The sequence below is a fragment of the Phycodurus eques genome, chromosome 10 (assembly GCF_024500275.1).
Source record: "Phycodurus eques isolate BA_2022a chromosome 10, UOR_Pequ_1.1, whole genome shotgun sequence".
NCBI classification, from domain to species: Eukaryota; Metazoa; Chordata; class Actinopteri; order Syngnathiformes; family Syngnathidae; genus Phycodurus; species Phycodurus eques.
In genome coordinates this window covers 29623124-29650339 of record NC_084534.1, presented here as the reverse complement: position 1 = coordinate 29650339, position 27216 = coordinate 29623124, and the positions used below count along the sequence as shown (strand labels likewise).

The 27216-nt window shown below is 53.4% G+C and overlaps 1 protein-coding gene across 6 annotated transcripts; it reads right to left on the bottom strand.

Moving 5' to 3' along the window:
• Positions 1-801: 801 nt before the first annotated feature.
• On the bottom strand, positions 802-27067 carry pik3c2b (phosphatidylinositol-4-phosphate 3-kinase, catalytic subunit type 2 beta). 6 transcript variants are annotated; one of them, XM_061688787.1, is made up of 33 exons: positions 26715-27067; positions 21113-21837; positions 19784-19884; positions 15444-15604; positions 15253-15373; positions 13684-13795; positions 13191-13270; positions 12492-12555; positions 12272-12418; positions 11767-11800; positions 11488-11683; positions 10963-11085; positions 10632-10799; positions 10388-10502; positions 10172-10314; positions 9906-10094; positions 9754-9847; positions 8820-8914; positions 8557-8737; positions 8354-8461; positions 8191-8283; positions 7271-7400; positions 7058-7194; positions 6331-6500; positions 5606-5762; positions 5403-5512; positions 5039-5246; positions 4835-4959; positions 4626-4743; positions 4059-4131; positions 3321-3427; positions 3117-3245; positions 802-1989 (listed from the first exon to the last, which is right to left on the bottom strand). In XM_061688787.1, the coding sequence occupies exons 2-33, from the start codon at positions 21815-21817 to the stop codon at positions 1804-1806; spliced, it is 4680 nt and encodes a 1559-aa protein (XP_061544771.1). In that variant the 5' UTR covers positions 21818-21837; positions 26715-27067; the 3' UTR covers positions 802-1803. The 6 variants fall into 6 exon arrangements, with proteins under 6 accessions (XP_061544771.1, XP_061544769.1, XP_061544768.1 ...); XM_061688785.1 differs by having other exon boundaries at positions 26719-27067; XM_061688784.1 differs by lacking the exon at positions 26715-27067 and adding an exon at positions 25688-25881.
• Between the last annotated feature and the right edge of the window lie 149 nt (positions 27068-27216).

Sequence of the window (27216 nt, the reverse complement as noted above, 5' to 3'; positions counted from 1 at the left end):
CCGAGGCCGTCCCCGAAACAAACGAACAAACAAACAAACAAAATAACAACAATAGAACTTTCGGCGTCGCCTACTCGTCCAAAAGCCGTCGCAGCGCTGTGAAGAGCGACTTTGAGGGCACAAAGTTGAGCGCGGCAGCGAGCGGCCTCGTTTCAGCTCGACGACGAGAAGATTTCATCAGAAAAGCGCAGGGAGCGTCTGGCAGTGGAAAGCGTCAAAAACAAATTGAAAAAAAGAAGGAGAGGCGAGGCCAGGCCAGGGAGCGTCGCGGTGTTACCCCAACCCAGCACGCCTACTTACGTCACAAGAAGACAACGTGAACGTGCGCCTCTTCTGTCATCTTCTTTTGGCAGCTCAGCACGGCCATCGGGAGCCGCAAAGTTCACATTTTCGTCTCAGCGCACGGGGCGGCAAAAGTACTCACACCCTGCAGATGACAAAAACACTGAAAGCTCTTGTGTAAAAAAAAAAGAAAATCAACTGTCAATTATATGCGATACTTAACAAAAACATCTCTGGACTTACACTAGTTTCCTTAACTTAATGACATCGCGCTCGTACTAAAAAACAAAAACAACAAATCATATGTTCCATTGAAAAGAAATCCTTCAATCGCTCCAGTCGATTGTCTGACAAAAGTATCCCGAAAGATCAGAGAGAAATAAAACCATTTTTGTCACGCCTTCGAGTTCGGGTGCAAACCGACTTTCGAATGCTCAATCGTCAACTTGACCTTTCTTTCCGCTTGGAAGCGGCCAAACAAAAACGAGGAGATTCCCGCGCAGTTGATGGGGAAAGATGTTGAGTCTTCAAGTTTATTTGGGAGTGCAAATCATACAAAACAAAGTGAAAGCTGCGCGGTCGTAAAATGCTCGTTGGATGCAGATGACCTCGTGACAAGTGATTCGGAGCAAAACGATGTACACGTTACGCGGTTACATTCTGTGACATCACTTCCGGTTTTCTTCTTTGCAGCTTTCAAAAGTTCAGTTTATGTTTACAAAAAGTAGAAAATCACACGGAATCCAGTTCGGTCGCGTGACGCCGGTCCCGTTGCCGTGACGACACCCCCACGCTTATCCCACAATGCATCTGTGAATGGCAAAAATCAAAAGAGGAAGCGCTTCACTTGAGCCTTTCACAATAAAACTCAGCCAACTGTACATTCAGCCTTTTTGCCATATTCTACTAGTGCGCTCATTTGCTCGTGTCTCTTTGTCCTCACGAGCAAGACAATTCAGCGCACTAGTAGAACATTACCAATGGGGCAAATCTGCGCACTCGTTGCTAACTGCGTGTTGTGACATTCCAACATTGTACTTGTTAACATCCGGCACTTCGCTCATAGAACTAGCTAGCAGGGTGCAGATGTCAGCTAGCGCACAGTTTTGCCTCACTAATAACACGTCGTCGTTATACAGCCGGACGTCCCACTCGCGCCCGGAAATGTCATACAGTGGTGGAAGGCAATAGTGGGGGGACATGTTAGTAGTGCATCCTAGTCATTCTACTAGTGTGCCTTCCTTGTACTACGAGGGCGCCGTCGTTCTTCCGCTATTTCACCCGAGGCATTTCCACCGGTGCGCAGAAATGTCATTCAGCAATGGGGAAGAAAAAAAAACAAAAAAACACACACTTGTATGACGAGAGCGCTGAAGTGTCGTGTTCGTGAGGACCGAGCACGTACTACTCGTACACGGACAATCGGGCGCACTGGTAAGATACGGATGGAACGCTGAAAGGGCTTTCCGTATGTGCTCTCGTTTACTCGTTTAGACTAAAAGTTAGCGCGGCGGGCGTCAGTCAGCGGGCGTCAGCGGCGCCCCCCAGCGGGTGCCAGTCCACCCAGTGGTGTCCCGGGACCAGCCTCCCGAGGGGGACGAAGGCCTCTCCCAGCAGGGTGCTGTCCCAGAAGGCGCCGTCGCCCAGCACGCGCACGTGGACCACGCGCTGCTGGAGGTCGCCGCGGGGGATGCGCTCGTACACCAGCTGGAACGCACAAACACGCAAACTTTGAGCACAACTTTGCGCTCAAATCGACTCCGCTCGAGGAAAGTGCGGCAACGGGAAGTGAATAAGTGAAAACAATCGCAATTTGCCGTACGTAAAAATAAAATACGCCACGCGTGGAACACGTGGAAGTTGGAATAGTGCGAACCGGAAGGAAAACGCAGAGGTCGTTAGAAGTTGCTCGTCGGCGGCGCTCGTGATGTCGAATGGAAACGAACGGCGTGCGCTCAATCTTCTAACGGCGGCTGAGCAACACGTACTTTGTCATTTGCAAGATTTTTGTACATTTCCTTTGACTGTATAAAGTTTGGAACGACCGTCGTGAGCAGAACATGTCCGTTCCTTTTTTCCTTTGAACCCTTCAAATGCCAACCTGTTCTCACGATGCGCAGGAAAACGCAGCTCCAAAATCAGATGTTGCCATTTTGCAGGGCTGGGCGATTATAGAAAAAACTATTTGAATTGATATTGAAATCACCATTCATAAACACGATTATTCGGTCTTTATTTAACGACCAAAACTCCACTTTCAACATAACTTCATAGAACAACCAGAAAATAAGTAAGTCGCAAATGAAATAATAATAATATCCTAAGAAACCTGAACAAAATAAATACAGCCGTGGTGACCGTGTTGTCTATTATTTATCTTTGTTTCCCCCCCCAAAAATCCTCCTCCTCTCAATATTTGGCGACGGCAGAAGAACACGTGACGCACGCTTGCTACAAGCAACGCGGGGTGCGTTTAGGATGCAGGAACTTGCGTACGCAGCCCGCGCCGCTGCCCATTCATCGTTTCTCTTCGATTGCGATGACGTTTTTGTGATCGTTAGAAGCCGACATCGAAATCCCGATGACGTTTCAATCGATCGCCCGGCCCTAATAGTTTGGATTTCCTCGTATCGCTAACATCGCCGCCTTTCCACAGTTGAACAGACAAACGCGCTCGCCCGAGGTTCCGGACCGGTTCCAGTACGTCCGCTAGAACTTGACGCTCGACCCTCGAGACAAGTCGCGCAGGCTCTCGGAACCTCAAACTCCTAACGACCCGTTCCGGTCCCGGTTCTAGCGGCGACCGAGGAGGTCGTCCGACCGAGACGGCGTACCATCTCGTTGTACGTCGGGTTGCGGGTGCGCCGCGCCGCTTTGGTCTTCCTCTTGCTGGTCTTGTGCGGGTCCGGCAGGAGGTAGAGTTTCACGTACGGGTCCGGGTCGGTCCCGTCCTGGAGGGCCTGCTGCTCGCACGCGCACACATTCGCGTCAGCGCGTGCGGCCGCGTGACAACGCGACACGCGAGAACGCACACTGACCAGTCCTCGGATGTGCATGACCATGATGAAGAGTTTGTCGTTCCGGTAGCAGATGGACAGCTTGACCTCGCCCGACGCTTTTCCGGAAGACGCCGGCCACGACGGCTCTGCGGGCACACGCAGAAACACGTGTTTTACATTCGGGGCTGCGTGCTGATGGATGAATTGGATTTTCTTTTTTATTTCGTGGCTTCCGTATGTAGGCGGCACGGCGGTCGACTGGTTAGAGCGTCTGCCTCGCAGTTCTGAGGTGCGGGGTTCAATCCCGGACCTCAGAACTGTGAGGAGTTTGCATGTTCTCCCCGCGCCCGCGTGGCTTTTCTCCGGGCGCTCCGCTTTCCTCCCGCATCCCAAAAACATGCGTGCTAGGTCGATTGAAGACTCTAAATTGCCCGTAGGTGTGAATGTGAGTGCGAGCGGTTGTTTGTTTGTTTGTTTGTTTGTTTGTTTGTATGTGCCCTGCGATTGGCTGGCAACCGGTTCGGGGCGTACCCCGCCTCCTGCCCGTTGATAGCTGGGATGGGCTCCGGCGCGCCCGCGACCCGCGCGAGGAGAAGCGGCTCACAAAATGGATGGACGGGCTTCCGTACGCAGTCGCGCACGAGGGCAGCGGCGACGTCGTCAAATGAGGAGAGCCCATCCTGAAAATCACGCCGCACTTTAACCCCTGACTCACCTCGAGTGTGTGTGTGTGCGGACACGTGTTTGCGTGCGTGTTTGCGCGTCGAACAAACACACCTGCTTTGCTGCCGCTCGCTCCGGGCCGCTGGTCTCTGGGCAAAGGGTGGAAGAAGGTGTAGACCAGATCGCACTGCACGCACACACAGGCACACGGCGTCACGTTGGGCCACCAGCGAACACGTGCTCGCGTTCGCTCAAAGCGGAATGAGCCGATACAGCGCGCGTGACCCGGCCTGACTGCGTGTGCGCGCGCAAAGCCGATGTGACGTGAGCGCTTCTGACAAATGCCGTGCGCGCGAAACTCAACGTTCAAACGTGGAGCAGAGTTGAGAGGTCGAGAGGTTACGCTAACATTCCTGACGCTAACTGGCAATGCTAACAGCTTTGTTTGGCCCGACAACGAACGAAATGAAAAATAGAAGACTCGTCCTTTTCTTGAAACGACTGTTTCTCTTCTCGCAACGAGTACCACGTGGGTGGACTTTTCTTGCCCGAAGCTACACGTGGCATTCGGCGGTACACCCAAACATTTGACAGGGTCTGGAACTCGTGACTTTCCTACATGTACTTGTAAAGTACTGACCGAGGTCTTCTCCGCACCAGCTGAAATGTTTTCCCACTGACCTGCGCCACCTCCGGCGCGGCGTGCAGGAGGTGCCACACGTAACCGTTAAGCTCGTCGCGCCGCCGCTCCGCCGCCGCGTCGCCGCGAGAACGGCCGATCGCCAAGCGGCTGGGGAAGCTGGGGGAGGGACAAGCCGCAATTTTACAATCGCGAACTTAAGCGAGGGCAGTTGGACACGCCCCCCTCCTGCCGCCGTGTGCGTGTGTACCTGGGTAACTTGCTGGAGGGAAACACGAGTCTGAGTTTGCTGTGAAGTTCCTGAAACTCCTCAAAGGTCCTCTGCACCAACTGCACCTCCCGCTGGCCGTCACGCTCCACCTTCACCACGTACGTCTGTAACAAACGCGCCAGGGTGTCACCGCGGCGAGCGGCCGGGCACGTCCGATACGAAGGCGGCGGGCCCGTCACCGACGTGAGCTTTCCCGCCGGCGGCGGCGGCGGCGGCGGCACGCGCGCAGACGTAGAGACTCCGGATGGCGCCGTCGCTCTTGGCCGAGCGGACGCGGGGAGCGAACGACAGCGACGGGACGTCGTCGGCGCTGGCGAACTTCATCTGTGCCAGGTTGTGGATGAAGAAGTTCAGCTTGGTCGCCACGCTGCCCAGGCTCGACTCGATCAACCTGAACGCGCGCACGTTATACACAAACGGGGATAAAATGTCGACATGAAGTGCTGCTTGTCGTCGACATACTCTATGTACATGTACAATATATGGAAAATCATCTTTCCCCATTGGACGAGTGAGCGCGTGCACGTGATTGTGTGTGCGTGCGCACCTGGTGAAGTACATGGTGGCGTCGGCCTCGGACTCGTGAGGTCTGAGCGCGTCGTAGACGTACTTCAGATCGTCGATGTCGGACAGTTCGGGAATTCCGCACGACAACATCTAAAGACGCGAAACGCACGGTCGTCACTCTGGGCGTGCGTGCGTGCGTGCGTGCGTGCGCGTGCGTGTGTGCGCGTGCGTGCGCGCGCCCACCAGGCCGAGCAGGTTGAGGAAAAGGTGCGTGTGCTTCCTGATGAGGTTGTAGGCCTCGCAGCAAAGGTCCACGAAGTCGTGGAAGCGGCTGGACGGCTTGTCGCCGCCGTTGATGACGTACGCCATGTCGGACGTGAACACGAAGGGGGCCCGGTCCCTGTAGGGGGGGCACGCCGCACACGCCACGTGACCGCCGCGTTCGGGGACATCTTCATAACCCCGACGTTATGAAGATGTCCCCGAACGCGGCGGGGGGACCGTCTTTTGATCATGTTGCGAAAACAGATTCATTGTAATGTCACGGGAAGAACAATTTTATCGGGATCAAATGTTGCACTTTGACAAAAATAAAGTTGGAATTTTCATCGGCTGATATTTTCAAAGCGGCAAACGTTTGTTTGAATACGCATGAACGTATTACAATATAAGACAAAGGTAATGAGATTCAAAGCAGCATTTTTTCTTTTGCAAAATCTTTTTTTCTTAATTGGCCTCGAGCGATCCGTTCGGTTCGGGTCGTAAGTTGAGCTCGAAGTCCAAGTTCGACAAGGCAAGAAAGCGGAGACCGAGCCCGCCGCGAACGGTCCTCGGCTCACCGACTTGCTCGCGAGTCTCTATAATGCCACAAGATGGCGGCAAAAGCTGACCAAAGGAAGCTCCTCCCTTCGGTTCAACACAGTTCCTCGGCACTAAGGAGGCGGGGTCTAGGCACGGCGCTCACTCACCGCTTGATGTTGCCGAACATCTGCGCGTGCCCCAGGAACTTGCCGAAGTCGATGTGGAACATGTGCCCGCTGGTCTTCAGCATGATGTTGTCGTTGTGCCGGTCGCAGATGCCCAACACGTACGTGGCCACGCAGCAGCCCGCGCACGAGTAGATGAAGTTCTCCACCGCCTGCGTCACAGACAACGTTATCACGCCTGAAAGGCGACACGGGGTTCCTCCTTCCATTTTTTCCCCCACACCCTCGTTTCCAGAAATTCTAATCATTTGCGACGCGTGACTAAACGGATGCGTATCATTCGGATTCTTCACATGCCACGATGTCGGCAAATACTTTCCGGGAGGTCGTAGGGCGGACAGTAAGGGATCCTTCGCCAACCCGTTTTGATGTTCGGAATTTATGAGCCGGTCGTCCGAGAATTGTTGACATCTCGCCATTCGGAGTCACGCCGACGATCATACGAGATGGGACGCCGATACGTCGGCGCGACTGACCGGCCGGTCGGACGATTATCGGGGATTCGCGGAGGCGGGAACCGACACGCGGCGGAGGACGGTCGACTCCGCACAGGCGGGGCCGGGATTTGAACCCGCGACCTCCCAACCGTGAAGCGGGCGTGCTGACCGATGGTCATAAATACAGCCCAAAAAACATTTTTGCGGTGTTGTTTTTTTAAGCAGGAAAAATGGCACTCGACCTCCTCCTGATAACACGCGCGGCGGCGCACCTTGTCGTACTGCTCGTCGGCAGCGTTGTGCTTCTGCAGCCAGTCGGCCAGCGGTCGGTCTTTGAAGGAACCCGTCACGCCGTGCTCCACCTGGATCTTCCTCAGCGTGTCGGCCTGCGGGATCATCTCCACCATGCCTGCACGCACGCAAGCGCTCGTCAACGGCCCGCCGCCGGCCGCGCGCCCGCGCCCCGCCGTCCTCCTCCTCCTCACCGCGGCCTCGGCCCGTGGAGAAGCACTTGAAGATCACCATCCGCATGTCCAGACCCTCCTGGATCCAGATCTTGTTCATGATGCGGATCACCTGCAGCGTCAGCATGTCCTGACGCAGATCCTCTCCCGACTGCGCGCGCAAAAAACAAAAAGCCAATCTTTTAGAAACGCAAAAAGAAAAAAGAATGTTCTAAATCTAAACAAAAATCAACAAGAAATAGACATTGAAACATTTTAATACACAAAATAAATTGGAATAAAACTGAAGACATTCGACTCATACGACAAAATAAATACAAAAACAAACATTTTCAAAAGAACCGTACATAAATCCTCAAAGCGTTCAAAATTACACAATTATAAATACAAATTAAAAGCATAAAATAAAGCACCTAAAAAATAAATGATAAAATTGAATTCAAAAATATCATAAATAAGACATAAAATAAGAATTCAAAAAAAACAACTGTAAACTATCCATCGGCAATCCCAGTCGACTCCGGGCAAGAGGCGGGGTACAACCTGAACCGGTCGCCAGCCAATCGCAGGGCGCATACAAAACAAACAACTCACATTCACACCTACGGACAATTTAGAGTTGTCAATTAACCTCGCGCGCATGTTTTGGGGATGTGGGAGGAAAGCGGAGTTCCCGGAGAAAAGCCACGCAGGCGCGGGGAGAACACGCCAACTCCACACGGGCGGGGCCGGGGATCGAACCCGGGTCCTCGGAACCGTGAGGCTGACGCTCTAACCAGTCGGCCACCGGGCCAACGGTGAACTAAAAAAACGAAACACGTAAAAGCATTAAAAACCTGAATTGAAGTAAAAATGTGCATATACCAACTCCAAGTAACAATAAAGTCAAACTAGGTGCCTGAATAGAAATCTCAAGGAAACGGGAGGGGTCGTTCGCCGACCTTGAAGATGATGTTGACGTTGTCGCCCAAGGGGTCGACGTTCTGGAAGGACAACTTGAGCGGGACGGCGTTGGAGTTGAAGAACGAGCACGACTGCGGACAAACGGCCGAGTGAGCGAGCGAGCGAGCGGCGGCGGCGCGCCCGGCGGCAAAGAGAGCTCACCTGGACGTCGATCCCTCGGACCAGCAGCGCCGGGTCGAGAGGAAGTCTGCAGCTGCCGTTGACGGAGAAGAACCGCTTCATCTCCTCCAGACCTTCTCTCAGCGCGTTCTGGAGCACGCCCGACACAGCGAACACACGACAACGGCGACACGGATGTTGAGCGCGAGCCCGCAAGGCGGACGGCGCCGAACGGCGTCACCGACCTGTCTGGCGGACGGCGCGGCGTCTCGGACGCTCCGGGCCACCCCGGCCAGGACGGACACCAGCCAGCACTGGCGGTCCAGCTGCTCTCGGAGGCCGCGGCCGGCGCAGCACAGCAGGGCGGCCAGCAGGTGCTGATAGCGAGCGCAGAACTGGCTGTCCTGCAGGTTGTCCTTCAGCAGCCTGGCGCCCACGCACGCACGGAGGCGTCGGGAAGAAGAAAAGGAAAAAGGCCGGCGGCCAAGTCGGGAAAGGGGAAACTCACCAGAAGAGGTAGTGCGCCACGCTCAGGTCGCCGATGGCGCGGCGCAGCAGGAAGCGCACCAGCGGACTGTCCAGGTAGCACTCGGACTTCACCGCCTGACCGCAACAAATGCATTTGTTCGTTCAGGATTGAAACTTTTTGGAACAACAAAAATGAAACATCCATCCATTTTATTTACCGCTTTTCTCCGGGCGAGAGGCGGGGTACGCCCTGAACCGGTCGCCAGCCGGTCGCAGGCCACATAGAAACAAACAACCATTGGCACTCCCGTTCACACCTACGGGCAATTTAGAGTCGTCAATCGAGCTACCACGGCCTTTTTTGGGGGGGCGTGGGGGGAAACCGGAGTGGCCGGAGAAAAGCCGGATTTGAACCCGCAACCCCGTGTGGCGGACGTGCTAACCGGTCGCACGTCGTGCCACCACAAAAAGGAAACGCCCCCCCCCCAAAAAGTTTTTCAATACAATAAATTCAAGATGAAAAAACACAAATGACAAAATGAATTCACTGAATAAAAATGTAATTAAAGAAAAAAACATTCAAAATAAAATAGACATGTAATGAATAAACAAAATAAAAAAATCTGACGGATGAAACAAAATGAAGAACAAACAGAATCAATAGAAAATGAATAAAATGAGAACATCAAATAAGAACACTGAATAAATGAATAAAAAGAATGAATAAATACAGTACAATTAATGTTCCATCCATTTTCTGCCGCGCTTCTCCTCGCGCGGGTCGCGGGCGTGCTGGAGCCCATCCCAGCTGTCATCGGGCAGGAGGCGAGCAAGCCGATCGCAGGGCACATACAAACACACAACCAGTCGCACTCACAGTCACACCTACAATTAATGTTTTCATTTTTAATGAAAAAATAAAAATACTTCAAATTAAATCAGATGAATAAATGAAAGTTGTTCCAATTTCGAACCTGCACCAGCTGAGGCAGGAAGTCCAGCAGCTCCGACTCGGACATGGAGTCCATCCACTGGACCGCCGTCCTCCTCAGCTCCTGATCCGGGAACCTGAAACGGGGCACGCCGTCACCGTCGCCGTCGCCGTCGCCGTCGCTCGGGTCCGTACCTGGCGTGCAGCAGTCCCAGTGCGTCCAGGCGGCCGGGGCAGGCCCACTGCCCCAGCAGGGCGTAGATGTCCGGCAGGCAGGCCCACTGCCAGCAGGGGGCGCTGGCCAGCACCAGAGGAAGCGCGCCGCTCTCCGCCTGGCAGAACGCCTTCTTCTCCCACACCAGACGCTTGTCCTCCGCCGTCAGCCTGAAAGGCACGTGCGGACGCGTCAGCGGGCGCGGACCTCGCCCGCTCGCCCGCTCGCTCGTGAGCGCGCGTCTGACCAGAAGAAGGCCTTCTTGTGCAGGACGTCCCGCAGCGTGATCTGGCTGACGGCGTCCAACCGCGAAAAGTCGTACTGAGGACAAAAGTCAGCGGCGGGCGGCGTGCTGAAGCCAACCTCGAAGGCCCACGACGGGAAGTCCACCTGCGTGACCGCCAAAATGGTGTCACCGAGCATGCCGATCGTCACCGTCGTCTTCATCGCTCGGTCAGCTGACCTGCAGGATGACGCTGTCCGGCTGGCTGAAGTTGGGTGAGCCGGAGCGGGCGTTGGCATTCCGACCCGGGGTCGAAGGCCACAGGCCCAGCAGCTTCCTGCCGCACGTCAGCACGCTACACGCACGGACGTCACACATAAACACACACGCGGGTGCATAAACACACGCACGCGCACGCAGAGCGAGCCCTCGTATCCCGTACCCGCACACGCTTCCTGGCCCGCTCGCCCATCGGGTGACTCACTGTCTGAAGTTGAAGAGCGGCATGGTGACCCAGGCCAGCGCCTCCGCGCTGCGCCGCTGCTTGCCCTTCTCCTCCACGCCGCCGGGGGGCGGCAGAGAGCTGGCGTACAGCGTCACCGTCAGCTGCGTCTCTCGGGGAAGCTCGTTGATCTGCACCGGAAACGTCACCCTGCGCACGCACACGGGGGACGTCGGGTACCGGCGGGCATCGCGGGCGACAAAAGGCGTCGCGAGGACGGCGGCCGGAAGTAACGAGAGGGCGAAACGAGAGCTGACGTCGGCGGGAATTCAAACAGCTGAGAGTGCGCATTGCGGGCAGTGCGCGGGCGTACCTCTGGTCCCACACCACCAGGTGAAAAAGGTACTTGCTGACCGCCTGTTTGCTGGTGTGCTGCGGCGCGCAGAGCTCCGCCCCTCCGTGAGTCAGCGAGCACGACAGGAAGAAGCCTTCGTAACTGCCGCACACACGACACGCAAACATGTCGGTGAACACTTCATCGTCGCTCACGCCGACGACATGTCAGCGTGCCGGAAACGCACGCGCCCGCACCCTTATATGTGATGTTTAGGTTGACTTTTCAACTTCCTCTTTTGCCTTTTGTCAAAGAACGAGGAAGTAAACTGAAGCATCAACGCTGCCATCTTGAAACGCCAGCTGACGTTTTTTCCGAGGTGGACTTTTGTGAGCGTGTAGCGAATCGATCTCGAGTGTCGAGGTTTTACGCGAGGGGCGGCTCCGCCCCCTGCGGTGCCCACTTTTGGGGACAACAAAAGAGTCGCCGCCTGGGATGAACTTTGACCTCTCCAAGGAGGCGGGACCGCTGACGCGTGCGTGCGAGAACGTGCGCGCGGCTCACCTGGTGGCCCAGGTGACGGGCACGCGGTGCGCGGCGTAGATGTTGAAGGAGAGCACGCCGGTGGCGCGGCCCGCCTCCTGGACGGGCGCGGCGCCGGCGCGGTTGTGCGGCGCCGTGTGGAAGTTGGCGTTGAACGTGCTGCAGTACAACTCCACCAGGTCCAAGATGGCCGCCGTCAGCCTCTCCACCACCTTCTCTGCGGGACGCGAGCGCACCGGACGCCCGTGAGGAGAAGGGTTAGGGCGCCGGACGGCGAGGGCGCGCCGCGGCGGGACTTACCTCGGTTCTCCCGGACGGACAGCAGCGACGCGTCCTGCGGGAGAGCGGGCGGAAATGAGTCGAGCGATTCGACTGCGGTGAGAGAGCGTCGAGATCGTTTGCCGGGAGGAAGTCCATAAAAGGACGTGTCGGTGGCTGTTGCCATGGAGAGCTTGCGTAAAAGCAACATATGAAACGTAATCGTAGGATTGAAATACAAACTTGAACTTGTGGAGGAAAACTCCAACCTTGAAACCTTAAATTGAAAGGCTGATTCTTGGATTAAAAACAAACTTGGAACCCTAACCTTTGCATAAAACTCTAAATCTGAGCGTGGCTCAAAACCCTGGTTTGAAACCCTATCACAAGTTTGAAGCCCAAAATTGAAACCCTAACCGAGGCCCGGGAGCCGAACTTAAAGCCGTAATCCTGGCCTGAGAGTTTAAAGCTCGCTCGAAACGAGCCGTGCGGGACGAAGCGGCCCGAACCGAAGGAAAGGCGGGCCAAAAGCGCGGCGGCGGGCGACCTTGAGGACTTTGGGCTGCAGGCGGCACGGGCAAGCGGGCAGCCGGCCCAGCGCCGACGTCACGTCCGGAGTCTCCACGGCCGCCAGAGAGCTGCACAGCGCCTTCACCGATTGGACCATCCGCTCCACGCGCAGCGGCAGCTCCGCCTGCGGGCGACGCGAGGTCGAGGGTCAGCGACGTGCGTGCGTGCGTGCGGGCGGGCGGCGCGCGTCTCCGTACCTCGGACAGCAGGAAGGACTCGGCCTCGTTGTGGAACGTGTCCAGCAGCAGCGTCAGAGCCTCCCTGCGCACAAACAGCCAAAGGCAAGCGGCGAGGACGCTGCGGTCAAAAACGACGTTCGCGAAAAAGAGCTTCAGAAAAGTGCCGCAACCATCGTCGTCGTGGCGGTCGTGTGATCGTGGCATCCCACCGCTGTTTTGAAGCGTCGCGCTCGGTTTTCAAAGGTGCCACATCGATCAAACGCAGTTCAAGTCAAAAGCGAAAGCGCGGGTGGTGGGTATGCGCCAACGAGCTCCCGAATGATTCCGTTCGGGTTCCAGATCGCGTCGGGGAAAGCGGGACAAAGACGAGTAAGCCGCCTCGAAGACCGGGCGGCTCGACTCCAGACTCGCCGGTGTCGACTCGCACGCGCCGTCGTCGGCCGCGAACCTCCCATTTCCGACTTTGGTCAATTTTTCACAAATCTGTTGGTCCGTCCCCAACGAGGTTATTAAGTGAACGAAAAGGAACGTTTTCGTTAACAAAATTAACAAAATGGCTGAGAAAAACAAACAAAACAAATGAATTGACATTCGTCCGTAATATATTTTCAGGTATTTGATGGCTGCTTCTCTTCTATGACATACAAAAAGAACTCAAATCTCTGGTCTCGCCCTCTCCACCTACGGCACTCCGCGCCGCCTGCGCCCGCCCCTCACCTGGTGACCGTCTGTTTGATTGGCCGCTCCTGCAGCAGGATGCCGTGGTTCAACGTGGACGCCAGCTCGTCGTCGTCCTTCTGTCGGGTTCAAAGCGACAGATTGGGTTTCTTTCAGCCGACAATTGCCGTCAATAAAAGTTGAAACGAACCCTCGACTACGATTCTTAAACCCTTTCAAATCGTATCGAGCTCATCTTCCAATGCCAATCCCAAATCGATGGCTTCGAGATGATTTGATGTGGAAAAAAGTGGCCGGGCGTTCGAGGACGCCGGCGTCCGTCGATGTCACAAAGCGTGAACAATAAAAACGCCGATGACTACTTTCCGACCTTCGGCGGCATCTTGTGGCGTGACAGAAAGAGCGCAAAACCCGCAGGAAAGCAGACTTTCGAAAAACAAGGACAAACTGCAAAAGTCAAACATTCTAATCTGGTGTTTGTGACTCATCAACTGATCAACTGGTTAGATTAGTGACAAATGTGTGCGCAGACCGTGCGCGCCAGCTCCGCGCTGATGGAAGATCTCTCGGTGAGGATCAGTCGAACGTCCCTGTCGAACTTCAAACATTGTTGCACAAACTCCGAACCTGCCAAAGTCTGACAGCTGAAACACACGCACACGCACACGCACACGCACACGCACGCGCACGCCAGGACCATTGGAGGGGGAAGAAGAAAAGAACAAACTCGTTATTGTTTTTCGCGGCCAACACTTCTCACAACATTTCCAGCAACACACGCAAACACAAACACATTGTGAAAGCTTCCAATGGGTCAAAGGAGGCCAAGAACGTCAGGAAAGTCCTCCCGCCGCGCAACCCTTGAGATGTTCGAAGCGTGTACACGATTTGTCACAAGAGCGGACAGAACCTGTGTACAGGTTCGGAAAAATTGAAGTCAAGGTTTTTTTCAACTCCGCTGTGACGCAGTAAAACTGTTTCGCCATTAAACGGACGCAGACTGACCGAACAGCCGAACACGACAAAAAGGAAAAAGAAAAGCGTGAACAAGAGTATGCTTTGCGTTTTGACAAGTGGCCACATTTCTCTGCAATGACAAAAAGAAAATCGAAAAAAGAAAGAAAAGAAATTCTAAGGTGTGCGCACAGGCTTGACATGATTGATATTTCAGATGGAAAGAATAAGCACTTCAAAACGGAATTTGGGGGCAAAGACGGTCAAAGTAGGTTACTGCGGTTAGCGCGTCATTTGTGTAACAATGACCAGATTTGATTTTGATTCGTAGCTTTCCACATGGCACACGTCCGTTGTTAAGGTTCGACACGTCGCATGGTTGTATTTTGGTTTTTACATACTTGAAAGAAAAATATGGATTATTATTTATTTGGATAGCTATGACAAGAGTGACATGTTTTCCACAGTATGATCGGACCTGGAAAAACAGAATAAAAAGAGAATTTCAAATCCAGTGTGTACAGTATTCAACTTGTTAAGTGTCGGGAAAATGCGTCAAAAGGGTGAATTTCTCCCTGAGGGATTATAATGACTAACGAGTGTAAAGCATTCAAAATCAGTGAAATAGTGTACAAAACGTGTTTCCCAAGTGTGTGAACAAATTGTTCTCAAATTGTGTCGAAATTGTGTGTGAGCAGCGGAAACGGGACCGTGAGGCTGCTGCGCCGGAAGGTGGCGGAAGTACGCCGATGCGGATAGCGACGCCAGCGTGAATTGCGGTCTGAGCCGCTGTGCGTTCGTACTGAAAAGAGCGCAGACCGCAAAGTGTGTCAGCCGAGTTCCCAGTCGAACGAAAGCTCGCCAGACGCCTCGAGACGGACAAAGGGGGCGCCGTCGTGCCTCAAAAAGGTTTCGTGGAGTGGAGACAAAGAAGCCGTCACACGAAAACGCCATCACGGATATGAAAACAGGTGTTTGTGGAATTGCGCGAAGGAGTGGAAACGGAGGCGAGGCAAGACATCGAGAGTCTTTAGGCATTCGGGAGTCGGCAACCGCCAGGCCGTCGCTCGTTCCAGACTCGCGAACGGCTACGCTGGCATTTGTGGGCTGATTTTGAAAGAGAAACTACGGCGAAGGAACTCCTTACTTTTGGAGGTACTCGTCGTGGCCGCAGACCTTCAGCAGGTATTCGTCCACGTCCAGGTGGTCCAGGTCCTCCTGAGCGTAGCACAGCGTCTGGTAGATGAGCAGGTCCACGGTGGACGAGCCTAGCGCACACGGACGGAGGGTCAGGCCGCCGCGCGTCGGGCAGGCGCGAGCGGGCGAGCGCGAGCGTACCGTCGCAGGTGAAGGCGAGCGACTCGCCCGAGCGAGCGCCGACGACCGTCACCTTGACGCCGACGCCGAGGCCCCGACGGAGCTCCTCCCGGCCCGCCGACCGGGACCACACCAAGCCGGCGTTCTTGCAGCGGTCGCTGTGCGGGTACGCCGAACGCAACCTGCGCACGCGGCTCACAGGTCACGAGGCACAAGGCAGCAGGGTTTTGCCCGCGGGCTGCTGTTTTTGCGGTACGACGGCGCGGAAAGTCACGAGAGTCGGCTTTTCTTCCCGAAAGGGTTTGTGGATTTTCAGACACAGAAAAGCAAGCGAGTATTTGTCAGTTCGAGGTCCCGTGCCATCAGAATGCTAGTCTTCCACCGTTTTCGGTGAAACGGGGAAAAAAAAGGAAGAGGAAGGTACGACCTGCTTTCAATTTGACGTGAATGCAAAAGTCGATCGACGCAAACCGATTTGAAATCGCCGTCATTGTGACGTTGTTGCGTCAATTATTATCGGAGAACCCGCCCGCGCAACCCAGCCGAACGGCAACGCGGTAGTTCCGGGATTCGAGCGAGCGGGCGAGTCCGGTCCGCTGCCGAGCCTTCCAAATACAGTCTCGAAAGTATTGTGCTGCGCAACGATACAAAAGACTGCAAAACGTCACACGCCGGTTATACGTCGAGGCGAACCGGAGCGCAGGACGAGCTTCACCTCGCTCTCTTCTCATTTTGCTTCTCCGATCCGACGCTCGGTGAATTGCGCTTCCGCGGATCCCGACGTGCCGTCGCTGCGAACGCCCGGCTGACGCGAGACGCCGCGATATCGCCGAGGACCGATCAGAGCAAAGCCGTTTTCCCTTTTTAAAGGAACGATCCAATAAGAGCAAAGCTTATTTACGTGGAGCGTATATGAATGCAAAAGCCAGCCGTCTCCATTGCTCGATGTAAAAGAATAGCTTGAAAAAAAGAGCATCCTGGGTATTTTCAACCCAAATGATCTTGCCGACCCGATAAAAGGACATCAAAGATCCAGAAAACCATTTTCAAACATCGATGGCACGGGACCTTTACGAAACAGTACATTTATCCTAACACAAAACTGACATTTTAGTAGTGGAAAGAAAAAAGTGAAACGTTAGGATTGAAATCACCATAAGTTACTGCAACTTCTAATTTCTCTACATTTTCCCCAAAGACGAAGCAAATTGACCCGGTACTCTTGCGATTACCATTAACATCGTGACTGTCACAATTTGTAAATGTCAATAATTCAAGAAAACCGGCGAGCCTATCAAATGAGTGAATAATCGCACCGTTCGATCTGCTCTCAAACGCGGCGGGCGTGTCCACCGAATGTGACGAAACCACACCCACTCAACTGTCAACTGCCAATCGTATACCGCTTCAACTATGATCTGGAAAAACGGATACTACCTTATCTGGCACCTTTCTTCCGCCTACTACATATAACTACATATTAAATACATCCGCTTAAAGCCTCTAGTGGCTGGAGTACATCCCAACGGGTCTTTGTGTGGCTTTTTCACACCGCAACAACGAGGCGTTCTAATGCGGCCACGCCAGCGCTGTAGCCAAAGGAAAGAGGTATTTTCAGGGGTGGGTGGGCGAACCTTTTGGCTCAGGGGCCACATCGACTTTTAAAATTTGACAGGCGGGCCAAGCCAGGACCGGATGCTTACGTAGAAAAAAATAAACCCAAAAAAGGCATTGTAGTGTTCATACTTTACTTTTAATGGGAACAGTGTTGTTTTGTTGATCACCTTTTTTTGTTTTAACCCTTTTCCAGCGCATCAAAGTCTGCTGTTAGTTTTGTTGTGGCAATTCTCAGAAGACATCTGAGGTGTTCATCACTCCGCTGGGATCTGCAGGATGTTTGGTTGGCGGTCATCGCACTAAAAGTCGGTTCGCGCAAATATGTCGAGCCAAACACCACCAGCATCCTCTCTGTACCATCTTCTGGATTTTGGGAAATTTGTCTGCGCTAAAAATAATCATAAAACTCATCCAGTTTGAGAGTTGAACTTCTCTTTTAAGACCGTATCACATTGGAGATCAATCAGTTCGATATGCAGCTCCCATAGCGCTGTTTTTAGGGTCTTGTGTGACTGAATCATGGATGGCAGTTTGTCAGATGAAGGGGTTTTGCTGAGCCCGCAAGCTTGATTTTAACCGCTGGGCCGTAGCCATCAGTTCCTGCGTTGATTGGCTGTTAGCATAATCAGCAACCTTGGGGCGCCCCGGCGCTGATGCCGCCCGTGGATGAGGTGGCCTCCCCCAGCCTCACCTGCTGTGTCCTGCCCGTCAGAAAGCTGTAAATCCACTGGCAGATGGCAGGTGAGACGCTGAGCTGGAGAAGCTTGGTTGAAAGGAGTTCAGGGATGACGGTGTTGAACGCTGAGCTGAAGTCCACGAACAGGATCCTCGCGTAGGCCCCTGCGCTGTCGAGGTGTTCTCGGATGAAGTGCGGTCCCGTGCTGACCGCATCATCCGCAGTTGGCTCGGTAGGCAAACAGCAGGGGGTCCGGCAGGGGACCTGTGATGCTCTAGAGGTGGTCCAGCATGAGGTGTTCAAAGGACTTCATGACCACGACCACAGATGTCAGAGCGACAGGCCTGTAGTCATTTAGACCCGAGATCTCAGGTTTCTTGGGGACTTGAATGACGGTGGAGCGTTTGAAACAGGACGGTACTTCGCACAGTTCCAGAGATCTATTGAAGATCTGAGTGAAGACTGGAGCGAGCTGGTCCGCGCAGACTTTGAGGCAGGATGGGGACGCATGGTCCGGGCCTGCCGCTTTGTTAACCTTTTGTTGTTTGAAGATGCGTCTCACATCCCGTTCGTGGATGGTTCACGCAGAAGTCAGAGGTGTGATGGTGGTCGGGGGTGCGGCCGGGCGGGTGTGTGGTGTGAAACTGTCCTTTTCAAATCTGCAGTAGAAGGTATTGAAGTCGTCGGCTGGTGCGCTATTGTTCTCAGGTTGGGGGGATCGTCGCTTGTAATTAGTCAGCGATTGGAATGCACGCCAGACTGATTTTGAGTCGTTAGCGCTAAACTGTTTTTCCAACTTTGCTGCATAGAACCTCTTTGCAATGTTCATTTCTTTAGTCGGCTGGTTTCTAGCTCGACTATACAGGGCCCTGTCCCCGCTCTGCTACGCGTCCTCCTTAGCTTGGCGAAGCTGCTTAAGTTTAGCAGCGAACCACGGCTTGTTGTTGTTGAATGTGCGGTTGGTACACAAACCTCTTCACAGAAACCGATCTAGGATGCGACAGTGTCCGTATATTCATCCAGGCTGCCGGCTGAATTTTCAAAGACACTCCAGTCTGTGCCGTCTAGACCGCTTTGAAGTTCCATCTTGGCTTCATCGGTCCACTTTTTCACTGTTTCAAGTGTAGGATTCGCGCTTTAAGTTCTCGCCTGTACGTCGGTATGAAGTGAATGAAGCAGTGATCGGACGAGCCCGGGGCTGCACGAGGTATGGCACGGTTAAATAAATAATAAGTAAATATAAATAGTAAATATGCGTTATTTAGCATAGTATAGCAGTGGTCCAAAATGTTATTTTCCCTCCTATATTTAGGGAGTTCTTGGGAGAGTTTAGCTTTGTTAAAGTCCCCGAGAATAATGAGGGGTGAGTCATGGTGGGGTTTTTTTTCAATTTCGTTTACTTGTTCAGCGAGCGTTAGCAGTGCGGCATTCGTGTTAGCTTGAGGCGGAATGTAGACACCGGCTAGTATGAATGATGCAAACTCACGGTTGAAGAGGGGTTCAGAGCGGTAGCAGAGTAAAAACAGAACAGCCAAAGTCAAGTCAATGTATCACTGTACCTACTGCACTACCTGGTGGAACCATTGAGCATTACAGGACAACTTGGTGGAACCACCGGGCATTACAGCACAACCTGGTGGAAGCACTCGGCATTACAAGACAAGGTCAAATGAATTCAGTCATGATTTTGATATGATTTGGGGGTTTCTGTACCAATATTTGGCGGGCCGTATTGAAATGACCACCGGGCCGGATGTGGCCCGCGGGCCGTAGGTTGCCCACCCCCGGTGTAGGCGTATCTCGCTAACTAACCGCGGGTCGTAATTGTGGCGGATAACCGCAAATGCGAGCGCTCGTGTTTGTTTGATAGTGGGGGTGGGGCCGACTCCTGCCGCCCTCCGAGGTGTGTGACGCGGCCCCGTTTTAAGCACGCCCAAACAAATCAGGAAAACTGAAAACGGTTCCACAATTCACTACTACATAGTTGTCAGTCTTCACACATTTTCAGCAATTATCCCCAAACACGTGGAACGGATTTTGAAACAAATGGCCAGCAAAGGTTACTCACACGTCCAGCATGTGGCAGAAGGCCGCCACCTCCTCGTCGCGCTCCTCACACACCTGGAAGAGTTCGTAGCCGAAGCCGTTCGTCCGGGAGCCCGCCGACACCTGCCAAACACGCCGCGGGCCGGGCCACCCGTCACGTTAACCGACGCCACGTACGACTGGATTGCTCGTTCAAAAACAAAAAAAAAGCACATGCGGGTGGCATATGCGATTCTGTGTGTGCGCGCGCGTATGCAGCAGAGACAGCGACAACAACAACAACAACAACAGCAACTTGTGTCCTCTCGTGTACTCGTCAATAGTGTACTTGTGTAAGCCACAAAGACGAACAACGCAACATTGTTTATCCCTTATACAAGCAGACACGGACGGGCGGGTCATCTGACCGGTGGGGGGGGGGGGGGCACATTATAAGAAAACGTGGAAAAAGTGAAGCAAGTCCATCCGGAAAGAACACAGCGCTTTAAATGTGATTTGGTAGTTTTTGGCTGTGAACACTTTGGTGCGTAATTAATTCATCTATTCCAGAAAGTCTGACATCAAGAAAACATCATGGAAATCCAATGAATCAGTGGCGTTGGCATGTTCTCCCCGTCCGTGCCTGCGTGGCTTTTCTCCGGGCACTCCGCTTTCCTCCCACATCCCAAAAACACGCGTGCGAGGTTGATTAACGACTCTGAATTGCCCGTAGGCGTGAAGGTGAGGACGAATGGTTGTGCCCTGCGATTGGCTGGCGACCAGCTCGGGGTGTACCCCGCCTCTCGCCCGGAGTCAGCTGAGATAGACGCCTAACCCGAACACGCGCGACCCTCGTCAGGAGGAGCGGTTCAGAACAAGGATGGATGGAAGACTTTTGTTGGCTTTTTTCCAAACGATTTCGTGCTTGTTTATTGGGTGCGCCTGCTAAATAAGCCAACGTGGGGCCAACAAAAGTGTGGTGAAACTGTGTTGTTATACCGCCCGCTTTGACTTTGGACAGGATGCGTTACGCTAACGTTGCCAGAGTGCTGCCGAGCAGACCGGGAGCCTCGTTGTTGTCTGGAGTCGCCGACGGAAGCTTGCACTGCAGAATACGGCGTGCCGTCTGTCGGTGCGTTTTCGCACAACTTACGAAACGCGACGGAAGAACGCACATCGATTCCGGGAAACGAATGGCCGAGTCGCAATTTTTTAGCGGGATACGAAAACCGAGTGGAAGTACAAGATTTCGTCAAAAAGCGAACGGTGAGAAAACTCGGGCTTAGCAAAGCGAGGTTCCACTGGTAAAAGTTTGGGGCGCGCTGCATCCCAGGGGCGGCGAACGGCGCCCACGCGAGTGCTCGTGTCTTACCGGATCTGCCGACGCCCGGCGCCGGTTCTTGTTGCTGTTGGCGACGGGCAAGTACGTCCTGGGCGGGACTCGAGGGGGCAGGGTGTCGCCCCGCGCCACGGGCTTCTCGGACCGGTCGCGCCGGCTGCCGTTCGGTCGGGCCGGCGAGTCGTCGACGATGTCGAAGTTGAGCTCGGCCGAGGTGACTTTGGGCGGGTCTGCGTCGGGCGTGTACAGATTGACGTCGTGGGTCACCGCGGGCCCTCTGACCGCCAAGAACGGATTCTCGGACGCCGACGATGAAGACGGAAGCGGCGGGATGGGGTTCCGCGGAGGCACGGCGGGTGGGCTGTCCTCAGGAAAGGTTTGGAAAACTTTGGGAAGAAGCTCAGAGTCTGCGGGGCTGAGCTTGGTCAGCTCGGGACTGTCCAGGATGTAAAGATGTCCCCCCTGGGGAGGGGGCACCCCAGCGGAGGGGGGCGGTCCGGAGCGGGAGCCCGCGGCCCGGTGGAGAGACGGGTCGGATCGGACCGGCGCCCCCGGCCCGGTCTTTTTGTCCTGCTTGAGCCTGGAGAGGGCGTCGTACTCCATCTGCAGGGCCTCGGCCAGGACCAGCTCCTTCTGACTCAGACCCAGAGACTCCAGACGGGCCCAGCCGCCGCCGCCGCCGCCGCCGCCGCCGCCTTCGCCGCTGCCGCCCTCCTTCTGGGTCTGCGCCGCCGACATGCCGCGACCACGACGTTCCGCTGAGGAGACGCAACACAACACAACAACAAGTTCCTTATGTACGCAACAACACTGTCCAGTCTCGGGTTGCAAAATTCTGGGAATTTTCCGCATTGGATTTTTGTGTATTTGTGTATTTTTAGCGTATAAAATGAGCAATCGAAGATGATTTTGGGGCGGTGGTGTGTTGACGTTACAAAACAGCAACGGTATGCGATGGCAAAATGAGGACCGATACCAACTCGAACGAAGCGCTGTTGTTTTCTTTGTCTTTTATTTCCTGTCAAGTTACCATTTTGGAGGTGCCAGGATTCTGCCCGACAGCGGCGGCGTGTAGCTTGTCGTTGCGGAATATTTACTAGCTGTGTCGGGTTTTCTTAGTTAATCAAGCTGCACGACAACGTGTCACATTTTTGCCACTTTTTACTCTCACGCCAATAAAGAGAGCTCAAGATGGCGGCTCCCATAAGCCAGTCGAAGCCATGTTTTAAAAAGGTTCGAGACGACGGCGGCCGACCCTCGAAGGACGAAGAAGAACGTAGAACAATAACATATTTGTTATTTGACAAATATGTATCAAACTGGCAGCCCTCGGCAATAACCCGGACCCGAGAAGCAGCTCCCACTTTCAAAACGTTTGCTGACCTTCGGCCTCGTGTTATCATGTTTCTTGTAGGAATATTGTGATAATAAAACGCAGGCTTTGAGAATGTGAGCTGAGTGTCGAACGCAAAGTAGCTTTAAGGAAGTGAAAAAAAGACGAGCGATTTGTCTCGTGAGAAGAAACGGAAAACAGAGTCCAACGTGTGACGCCGCCGGTCCCCATTGGCTCCAAATCCAAACGGGCCTGGCCGGCCGACGGCAGCGTCGAGTGACCCGCAAACGCTTTTTTTCTTCTGCTCTCTCCGGCACAAAGGAAGGAAGGAAGAAAGGAAACGTGCAGAACAAAACAGCCCACTGGAAAAACACACCAAGAGGAAACGCCGCCTGACAACTTAGGTCACGTCCTGACAACTTGACATTACATGCTCCACGTGACCACCGTGACACGTCACACGCTACAACGGCCATGTTACATCGAAGTCCTTCACTGCCAGGGTCGTTTCTGTTGGCCAACTGCAATTCAAGCGTTCACTGCCATCTACGGATATATTCATCAAAACATTTTTCATGGGTAGACGTGGAAGAGGTTCTCGCCCAGCTTGTCTGTAAAAGTAAAGTTTGTAATGGTAAATAGACGGCAACAGATGGCAGCGTTGCATCGCTTTGGATCGGACGTCAGCGCAGTTTGGAGTCGAAGTAGAAGACGACAATTAGAAGGCGAATCTCGGCTCATCGTGGCGATTATGAAGGAGAGAAATGCCAACGTGTTGGAAGTCGGACAAGTTGAGGCGCCTGACACTATGTGTGGCACAAACGGAGTATGTATGGCGCTAGGTAGTGTGAGAAAAGATGGCGTCAGATGGCGAACAGCCGCCATGTACAGTAAAATAGCCAGTGACGTTGAACTCGAGCCATTCGCTGAGTCACCTTTCGGGCAGTGAGGGGGGGGGGGGGGGAACTATCGGCTCAGGCCCCGGTACACACATGACGACAATCGTCGTGTTTTTATGCCGTTTCTGCCCGTACCCGACCTTGCACGTCAAACGCCAGACAATATTAAGTCTTATAAGATGGTCCTATAACATTGACCTTAGGTCTGATGTGTCTCAAGAGTGGAGTCGTCTCGATTTTAGGGTCATGAAACAGGTCGGGGCCGACAATCGTAAATAATCAGCGTGTTCTATAATTACGACCAAAACTCTTCATGTGGGGAACGCGGACTTCTCCCGATTCGAAATAAAATGTAGCCAATCAAAGAAGCACCCAAGAATGACCAAGATGGAAGCGACCGTAAATGAAGACCAAAATGTCATAACCGATGTCGTTTTAGGTAGAAAAGTGTGTTCCCCAGTTTTTGGGAGAACATCGCCATTTTACTTTTTTTTTTTTATTTTTTTTTTTTTACGTGACCTGTATTATTGTGATGTTTATTGAAAATGCAGCCGGACAGAAAAGGGTTTTAGGGGACAGACAGAGGGACAGCGTGGACGAGGGGACAAGGGTTGAAAACCGCAGCAGAACAATAGTTAAGACAGTCTAGATATGCGAGCACAAGTAACGTTACAACAGACAAATCGTGTTCTTATTTGTGGGCGGGACGACACCCGGTGAGGACGTGGCACCACTAACCAACAGAACAAGATGAGAGAGGACAGAAAAGGGCAGGGCAGGATGTGGGAAATGAGCAAGGCAGTGCGGTGGAATTCTAAACACCTGGAAGAACCTGTGAGTTGATATGTTCGTATAACCCGTGCTGTTATTAGCGGTCCCAGCACAAGCAATTCAAGCCTATCGCGCGTCTACGGAACGAACACCAGATCACATGCGTGTTAGTCAACTGGTGGACGGAATTGCTGAGCCGACACATCGAGGAAGGGTGGGCCCCTCCACCCGGAAGTGGGGGGCCCTGCCAGCGGGGGACCCGACAAGCGGGACGCCACCCACTCCCCAGGACCCAGGGCCGAACCGAAGCGCCCCGAGCGGTCCCAAAGGGAGGAGCACGGGTACCGGACAGCCGCCCCCGACGCCCAACCCTCCGCCACCCACCGCCCCTGGTTAGCACGGGGCCCCGACAACCAACAGGGCCCAAGGCAGGAGCTAGCTACCACCCAAAAAAAGGTCACAAGCGCCTGCCGCGAGTAAAGACGGGCGGACACGGGCGCCACGAGAGGGCAGAGGAAGGCGGGGTGTGCCGTGTTGAGATTCTCGGAGCACACCGCACACGTGACAACCAAAAGTGTTCAGTGCCCGATTCTTTATGTGTGAGCTCTGTAGCAGAGAAAGCATCTTTAAAGAGTGGACAAAATCTTCATGCGTGTACCAGGCCTACACTCGTACGTTCACTGCGTAATACGTTGTCCCTCGCGCGAACGAATCACTCGTCGGACTAGTTCGCAGTGAACTTCCACGTGAGTCGCTCGTGGCGGGACAGTCGACTGCGTACGTACGAGCACGTCTCTCTTTGGCGGATCGCGAACGAAGAAGTTCAACGAACGAATCGCTGCTGGCTGACGGTACGTCGAGTTCAGTTGAGGCCCTCCTCCCCTTGCGCAGCGCTGCCCGACGCCGGCTGCTCATTGGTCATCGCCCGAGATTCAGAAGCGAGTGACAGAACGCCGCAGCAGCTCCGTTTCCGCTCGCGGCCGAGCTCAAAGAACAAATCCTTTCGTTCGCTGATTCGGTTCAGTATGTTCACTAAAAAGATTCCTTCTTTTAAACGACGCGTTCACGAACAAAACAACGCTAGTGTGTATCTGCAAAATAACTATTTTGCCATCAAAAGCTCTTTTCCAGTCTTGTTTTTGTCACTCGAGGACACTCGGTCGCGAGCGCCACTCGCCGGCTCCTCCCTTTTACGAACACAAACACTTCTTGATGACACCATCATGTCAAAACCATCAGCATCATCATAACAAGAGTTATTTGTTTGCTTTCGGTTATCTTTGATGGGAGATGAGTGACTCGAACAATATAAGAGTCAAAAATGACGTGTGTGTGTGTGTGTGTGTGTAAGTGGGTCACAGCTGCTTCCGTGAAGGGAAGCTTCATGTGATAAGCCCTTCCCCCTCTGGCGAACACAACGCCCCCTCCCCCCGCCATGTTGGTCACGGACAACCATCAACCAGCCATCATCAACAGGCACGCGCGAGAGAGTGAGTGTCACATGGTCGAGGTCACACTTTCACCCCCGGGAGTTGCAAAAGAAGGGATGGGATCAATGTTAACCTTCTAGCCACACAAACACACGCACATCTCTCACGCACTCACTTTTCAGTTGTTACGTCATGATGATGATGCTCACGGACCTAAGAACCAATTGCCATTCTGACGTCATCACAGAGTGATTGACAGGTGAGAAGAAGCGCCGATGTCATCGTCACTATTGTGCACACGCGTCTCCATGGAAACAAGCCTCTGGTCCTCAGCTGAGCTGAATCAGCAGCGGCCTCGCCACACGAACGCTTCTGATTGGCCACATCATCAGTAAGCAAGCAAGCAAAGAAACATTGATACACTCGATTCATTTTCACATGAGCAACAAAGACACAAACATGCAGCATCAGGCTTGACAATTACGTCACAATCTTTCCACACTTTCTCTTATCTGTTTTACAGCAAGCTCGACTTCCTATTTGAATATGTGCTCATATTTAACCTGAGTATGTGATCGTATTTAACCTAAAGTTCAAATCAAGTGAGTACGTACATCGTATAAAAAAACAAAAAAAAAACAAGACACCTGTACCAAACTCCATTGAAAGAAACGCCACTTTAATGCGGCCCGTTTCCATGCCAAGCACCGATTCAGCTAGAACTTGTGGCATTACAAAAGCATTGCGGTGTGTTAAACCTTGACGGTGACTTTTTTTTAAATGATTATTATTCCACTGATTTGCAGGTTTATAAAGTACTGATTCTGAATGTCAAGTGACAAGTGTGCTTGGGGAGTTTGCAGCGGAGGGCGGCGGCGAGCAGCATGACCAACTTCTCAGCCCAATACCTTGTCCTATATTAATTTTCAGAGGATTATATCGACCCCGATGCTTATGTATAGTCCTTAATCCAACTTGGAATCCATCAAACATAAACCTTGTGGACGCTATCAGTCGCACGTCACGAGGTTGTTTGAATTGTGCGATTTTTGAACGGAGTTCGGCGTGAGCGCGCTCGTCATAGGGTCAGTCGCCAATTGACCGAGCGAGCGCGTCAAAAGGTGAAAAGCGAGTCAGCGTGCATGCTAACGCATGCTAGCATATGCTAATTTCCTAAACTACAAATGAGGCTAGAGGTTGACCTGCCTGCCCGCTGGCTGCCCGCTGCCCGCTGCCGGTTCACCGCAGCCGGCGTCGTTGAGCCTTCTTCATCGGAATTAGTCGGAAACCGCTTCAGGTCCTCGCCAAAAAATAAAAAAATAAAAATCACATCCGAGTGGTCGAAGCAACACTTTCCGGTCCAGCGGCTTAATCCTCGAACGGTTCTTCCGAGTGGTGCGCGGCCGGCCGCTGGGGCGAACAATGCGGCGGCGGTTGTCTCGCGTCTCCCCGGAGGCTCCAAACCAGCGCAGACCGCAACACTCGCTCGCTCCTCGGCTTGGTTTTTTTGTTTTTGGGTGGACTCGCCGCCCTGCAGCAAGTGGCATCGAGGCCCACTATAACGCACGTATGTCGTTTCCGCAGGTTGTTTCAAAGTAAAGGTTAATTAAAGTATTGAAAGTTGCGTTCAGATTAATGTAATCAAAACTATTTGAGTCGTTTTGGTGAATAATCATAGTCCAAATTCTTTCTTTGTTGTCAGAA

Excerpts from the sequence above, each read along its gene's own strand:
- pik3c2b (XM_061688787.1), bottom strand. The coding sequence starts at position 21,817 with ATGTCGGCGGCGCAGACCCAGAAGGAGGGCGGCAGCGGCGAAGGCGGC. Across the intron at positions 13,271-13,683 it reads GCGCGGAGCTGGCGCGCACG|AAGGACGACGACGAGCTGGC; the intron begins GTCTGCGCACAC and ends TGAACCCGACAG. Across the intron at positions 8,284-8,353 it reads TCCGAGGGATCGACGTCCAG|TCGTGCTCGTTCTTCAACTC; the intron begins GTGAGCTCTCTT and ends GTTTGTCCGCAG.